Source organism: Carlito syrichta, unplaced genomic scaffold, assembly GCF_000164805.1.
Source record: "Carlito syrichta isolate Samal-C Ts95f unplaced genomic scaffold, Tarsius_syrichta-2.0.1 Scaffold287725, whole genome shotgun sequence".
NCBI classification, from domain to species: Eukaryota; Metazoa; Chordata; class Mammalia; order Primates; family Tarsiidae; genus Carlito; species Carlito syrichta.
The window spans coordinates 6,196-12,492 of record NW_007231821.1 but is presented as its reverse complement, the minus strand read 5'-3'; the positions used below and the strand labels follow the sequence as shown (position 1 = coordinate 12,492).

The 6,297-nt window shown below is 51.9% G+C and overlaps 1 protein-coding gene across 1 annotated transcript; it reads left to right on the top strand.

Moving 5' to 3' along the window:
* Window positions 1–2,389: 2,389 nt before the first annotated feature.
* Window positions 2,390–5,507, top strand: LOC103254985 (tubby-related protein 3-like). The gene is made up of 3 exons (XM_008052963.2): window positions 2,390–2,464; window positions 4,029–4,200; window positions 5,374–5,507. The coding sequence occupies exons 1-3, from the start codon at window positions 2,402–2,404 to the stop codon at window positions 5,505–5,507; spliced, it is 369 nt and encodes a 122-aa protein (XP_008051154.2). The 5' UTR covers window positions 2,390–2,401.
* Window positions 5,508–6,297: the final 790 nt, after the last annotated feature.

Here is a 6,297-nt window from a genome sequence, read left to right as displayed (position 1 = left end):
ATCTAATACCTAAGCCGAAACCGCAGTTCATGGGAAACAGGAACAATGAGTTTCTAGAGCTAGCCATGCCTGTCACAGTCACAGAGCCTTCAGCTTAGGTCAGCAGAGTTTCTTTTGGCTAAGTGTGCCAATTAGAAAAAGGGAGGAGGGAATGGGGTCAACAGCTCCTGAATGCATCCTAGTGGTTGGTCTCAGGGTCCACAGTCCTCCCTGATCCCTAACGCTCAGTGGGCCTCCGTGGCCGGCTCCCAACACTGCTGGGCTCCAGTGATCCTTCTGTGTCAGCCTTCCAAGTAGCTGGAAATACAGCCTGTGGGTTACAAAGGCCACAGGGAAAGACACGCCACGACATCTAGTGGGACACACCAGGAGAGACTCCGATCAGGCGTGCTACCATGCCCGGCTCATTTTTTATTTATTGTAGAGATGAGGTCTCGCCAAGTTGCCCAGGCGGGTCTCGAACCCGCGGGCTCAGGCAATCCACTCACCTCAGCCTCCCAAGGCGCGGGATTATAGGCTGAGTTTTTTTTTTGAGTTGGAGTCTTACTCTGTCACCCAGACTGGAGTGCATTGGCACACTCCCGGCCACCACAGCCTCGACCTGCTGGGCTCCGGCGATCCTTCTGCTTCAGCCTTCCAAGTAGCTGGAACTACAGGTGTGCACTACCACACCCGGCTCATTTTTTGATTTTATTGTAGAGATGAGGTCTCGCCAAGTTGCCCAGACGGGTCTCAAACCCACGGGCTCAGGCATTCCACTCACCTCAGCCTCCCAAAGCGCGGGATTACAGGTTGAGCCACCGAGCTCGACTTTTTTTCTATTTTTTAATTAATTTACTTACTTTTTTTTGTTTGTTTAGTAGAAGTCTCTGTTGCCCAGGCTGGAGTGCAGTGGTATCCTCATGGCCACTGCAGCCTCTACCTGCTGGGCTCAAGTGATCCTTCCACCTTGGCCTTCCCAAGTAGCTGGAATCACAGTTGTGCACTACTATGCCTGGCTAATTTTCATTTATTTTAGAGACGAGGTCTCGCCAGGTTGCCCAGGCTGGTCTCGAATCCCTGAACTCAGGCAATCTTCTCACCTCCACCTCCCAAAGTGACTCATAGCCAGGCACAGTGACTCATACCTACGAGTCACTGTGCCTGGCTATTTTTCCATTTTATATTTCACTTTTTCCTTTTTATTGTTACTGTTTTATTCTTCTTTTTCATTTTGTTTCACACCCAGGAAAGACCTAAGGATGGTCAAGTTCATTCTATTCTGTTGTCAAATAAATTTTCCTAAGATGGCAACAGTTAGTCCTTTTGTTCTGTTTTAGAGCTTTCCGTGACTGCTCGCTGAGTGCAGAATAGTGGCGCAGCACGTTCCCAGCCTTTTCTTTTGGACTCAGTGGCTCTCCCCCTTCCCATCCTATGGCCCAGCAGCCTCTCTGCCACTCCCTTGTCCAGACACAATCATCTTCCCTGCTGAAGAGTTTCCCTCTCTCCCTGCTTTCCTTCTACCTGATCAGAGTCTCTCCTGGTGTGTCCTACTAGATGTCGTGGCATGTCTTTCCCTGTGGCCTTTGTAACCCACAGGCTGTACTTGGGACTACTTGTTTGGCCACCTTCCCCACCAGTGTGTAGGCGCTTAGGAACTCTGATTCCCTCCTGCATCCGCACCAGCACACAGCCCAGCTCGCAGCAGGTCGTCGAGGAGATGCTGGCTAAAAGTGGCAAGAAGGAAGCGACCCACCTCTGTTGTTGCTTTGATTCTAGAGACTCAGCCTTTCTTGTTGGAACTAATCTCATCATTTGACTTCCATGAGATTTCCTCGAAGTGCTGAGAGACACTTGATGACATAGCATCTTTCTCTACACGCAGACACACACACACACACACACACACACACACACACACACACACACACACACACGTCTATTTAATGTGTTTATGCATACATTCGTATAGTCTGCCTGACGTGGTGGGCATTTTTAAAGGCTGATACAGGCCCTATTTATACTTAAACTTATTCCCACTGTGCATCATAGCATGTCGCGCCCTCACTGGGAAGTGTTTGTTAATGCTAGCAAGTTGGACAGTTTGTTCACCGTTGTCTCAAATTCCACTTAAGACTCAAGAAGGAATAAAGTGTCAAGCCAAGAGAATCTTCTCTAAATGCAGGTGTTCGCAGTTTAAAAAGAGGTATAACATTAAGTTCTAGGTTTTGATTCTCTGTTTACCTACAGCAAGGCAATAAATCGTGTTTTGGTACTCTTGACATTGTCAGCATTTTACATGCCCGAGAAAGCCGCGTATTATAACACAACGTGCTTTCTTTTTCCGTTCTGTTTTTAAGCTCTGCCTTGTTTTCCTGTCTTCCAGGAAACAAATGTGCTTGGGTTTAAAGGCCCTAGGAAAATGTCTGTGATCATCCCAGGGATGAACATGAATCATGAACGCGTCTCATTTCAGCCACAAAATGTGAGTAAAAACCAAGTTAATCTGCAGAGGACTCTTTCAGAAGATAGTAATCTAGTGTGGAGAGATGAATCCAGTTTGGAATTGATTCTCCTAGACTCCCCAGCTGGAGGCTGGCCATCCCTGTCCTCAGGAGGGCCAGTCTCAGGGCCTCAGGACAGTGCACTAGCAGGGTCCCGCTCAAGACGTTGAAACCACTTGTCAATGCAGAGACAAGTGTTGCATAATGCATAGAATTTGAAAACCTGGCTTGATTTTTTGCTTTCATTCTCTGCTTCTGTTTCGTCCCTTTTCAAATGGAGGATATTCCAATTTGGGAAGGACTCTCTCGAGCTATGTTTTCCCTCGCTCTCACATCTCCACCACAGTAATCATCAACACGAAAGACATCTGTGACCAGGTGTGGGGGGGTCTTCCCCACATACCAAGCAGTGGACGCCAGCCAGGCCTCCTCCAGATCAGTTCTGGCACCGTTGAAGAGAGCGTGAGATCCCACAGGGTGAGGGCACAGTCCCACAAGACCCTTCACACACTAGTCACGAGCCCCGGCCTCGGGAACTGCTGACTGACTGGTGTCGAGATGGGGTTCACACAACCCCTCCTTTGGGTTTGAGTTGCTGGAGGGGCTCACGGAGAGCGCAGGGAAACATATTCACGATTTATCGTAAGCCAGTAGGCAAGGCGTAGGGGTGGGGCTTGATGCTGCCACACCCTCCTCGGGTGCCATCCTCCAGGGCTCCGTTGCCCAGGTTGGAGTGCAGTGGCAGCTCCCGGCCACCGCAGCCTTGACCTGCTGGGTTCCGGCAATCCTTCTGCCTCAGCCTTCCAAGTAGCCAGAACCACAGATGCCCGCGACCACGCCCAGCTAATTTTGATTTATTGTAGAGATGAGGTCTCGCCAAGTTGCCCGGGTGGGTCTTGAACCCATGGGCTCAGGCAGTCTGCTTGCCTCGGCCTCCCAAAGTGCTGGGATTACAGGCTGAGCCACCGAGCCTGGCCTTGGGTTTTGATGGAAGCTTCCTTCCCCAGGGTATAGAGCAGGGCCTTTCCTGGAGAGGGTCTTAAGATCCACTGCCAAGTTAGGTGTGGTGGCTCACACCTGTAAATCCAGCAGTTTGGGAAGCAGAGGTGAGTGGATTGCTTGAGCCCAGGGATTCAAGACCAGCATGGGCAACACGGTGAGACCTTGTCTCTACATCAAGTACAAAAATTAGCCAGACGTGGTGTGGCACATGCCTATGGTTTTGGCTACTTGGAAGGCTGAGGTGGACGGATCACCTGAGCCCAGCAGATCAAGGCTATGGTGGCTGTGAGTGTGCCACTGCACTCTAGCCTGGGTGACAGAGTGAGACTCCGATTAAAAAAAAAAAAAAGACCCATTGTCAGAAAGGTGGGGAAGGTTCTAACTTTATAACAAAAGACTGCAACAAGGGTTATGGGCATTTAGAGTCAGGTGCAATATAGGTGGTGACACTGCAGCCCGCTAGTCCACCTTCTGCCTCACAGAGTGCGGAATGAATGAGTTCTTAGGGTTCCCTTACAAAGCAGTGGTGTTCCCTTCCGGCAGGACAACGAGAGCTTGCTTTCGAGATGGCAAAACAAAGCCATGGAAAACCTGATCGAACTGCACAACAAGGCCCCCGTCTGGAATGCTGACACTCAGTCCTACGTCCTTAACTTCCACGGCCGGGTCAGCCAGGCGTCCGTGAAGAACTTTCAGATCGTCCACGAAAGTGACCGTGAGCCTGCAGGAAGGGTGGGGTGGGCCTGGGGGCAAAGAGGCTCTTCCGAGATGGGGAAAGGCGCCTTTCCTGAACCTCACAGGAAGGGATAGTCAGGAGAGCATGGCTTGAGAAAAAAGTGATCTCTCTGGAAAGGCAAAACTCCTGTTGGAGAGGAGAACTCGGAAGCCACTGTGTGGAGGCGGGTGGGGGACAGGCTGGGGCGAATCAGAGAGCCTGGGTCATGCTGTCCTGGGAGCAGCGGCAGGCGACCCCGGCCAGACTCCTTGGTGACTCCAGCCCGTGGAGCTGTGCCCTTCCCAGCAGACTGCCCTTGACATTCCCTCCTCTCCCCCTTCTGGCTACTCGGGAATGGGCTCCTGTCCCTGCAGCAGACAGGATGGGGATGGTCGCAGGCAGCCTTGCTAATGCCTTGGTTCATCCTTTAAAAGTTTGTTTTTTAAAAAAAGTTTCTCAGCCGGGCTCGGTGGCTCAGCCTGTAATCCCGTGCCTTTGGGAGGCTGAGGTGAGTGGATTGCCTGAGCCCGCAGGTTCAAGACCTGCCTGGGCAGCGAGACCTCATCTCTACAATGAATCAAAAAGTCAGTTGGGCGTGGTAGCACATGCCTGTAATTCCAGCTACTCAAAAGGCTGAGGTGGAAGGATCGCCAGAGTCCAGCAGGTCAAGGCTGCAGTGGCTGGAAGTGGCCACTGCACTCCAGTCTGGGCAACAGAGTGAGACTCCAACTCAAAAAAAAAAAGTTTCTCACTTTTAGCCAGGTGCAGTGGCTCATGCCTGTAATTCCAGCACTTTGGGAGGCCAAGGTGAGAGGATTGCCTGAGCTTAGGGGTTCAAGACCAGCCTGGGCAACATGGCGAGACCTCGTCTCTACAATAAATCCAAAATTAGCCAGGCATGGTGGCGTGCCTGTAGTTCCAGCTCCTTGGAAGGCTGAGGTGGAAGGATCGCTGGAGCCCAGCAGGTCGAGACTACAGTGGCTGTGAGTGTGCCACTGCACTCCAGCCTGGGTGACAGTGAGACTCCTGCTCAAAAATAATAATAAAAGTTTCTCATTTTAAAGAGATCTGGTGATTAACTCGCCTATTTGCTGGATTCTTTCTGTGTCATAAATAGGTGTCCCCCAGTACAGCCACGTTATCTTCTGATGCCGTGATCTCTTCTGTTTCCAGCTGACTATATAGTCATGCAGTTTGGGCGTGTGGCAGATGACGTGTTCACACTGGACTACAACTACCCTCTGTGTGCCCTGCAGGCCTTTGCCATCGGGCTCTCTAGCTTTGACACCAAGCTAGCATGTGAATAACCAAGAAACCAAGCATGGCGCTGGGCGTCCTCACACGTGATGGCCTTGGCCTTGCCCCAGGACGTGAAGAGCAAGTCTGCCCTCTGTGGGACGGTCCCTGAATGTGCGTGTGTGTATGTGAATACACGTGTGGATACACACAGTACACACTCTCCTTGTCTGGGCTTCATAGACGTGATGAGAGATCACAGCTCATCATGAGTGAGGGATTGTTTGAAGCCCAGAGAGGTTCTGGGCACACAGGTAACTCCTGAAGGGACAGTCCAACAAATTCTGTGCCTCAAGATTTCCTGCGCTTGGAAAACCATGGTAGAACCAGGGAAAGCAGTGAAACCAGTTCCTTTCCTCCCTTTCTTCCCTCGAGCGGATCGGCTGGCACCAATCTCGGTCAGAGTGGCTGAGGCCAGACTGGTAACCAGTTACGTGAGACTCACAGAATCGTCTTCATTTCAGTTCAGGCCAGAAGCATGCACTCCAGGGGTGACCTGGGCAGCCAATTGGACGGTTGCCTTCGCTTCAACTCAGGAGTGCCTCCGCCAGCTCTGCACTGTGGAGGGACACACACCTGTGACGTCAGGTGTGGGTGCAGCTGCGGTCGAGGGGTGGCAGGAGGCTTGGCTGAGGACCGGTGGGCAGCTTGGGCCTGCAAGCCCTGGGAGGTGCCAACCGTGCTCCTGCCGCTGCTCACAGTTCCCACGACTGCCTCTGGGTTTTCAAGATGGCTAGCCCTCTCGACAAACCACGTGACCCGCTCGGCCTGCCTTGGCCAGAGTGTCAGGCGAGCTCCGCC

Bases quoted from the DNA above. Each gene is read 5' to 3' on its own strand.
- LOC103254985 (XM_008052963.2), top strand. From the start codon at position 2,402: ATGTCTGTGATCATCCCAGGGATGAACATGAATCATGAACGCGTCTCA. The intron at 2,465-4,028 runs GTGAGTAAAAAC...CCCTTCCGGCAG, and splicing joins TCTCATTTCAGCCACAAAAT to GACAACGAGAGCTTGCTTTC. The intron at 4,201-5,373 runs GTGAGCCTGCAG...TTCTGTTTCCAG, and splicing joins GATCGTCCACGAAAGTGACC to CTGACTATATAGTCATGCAG.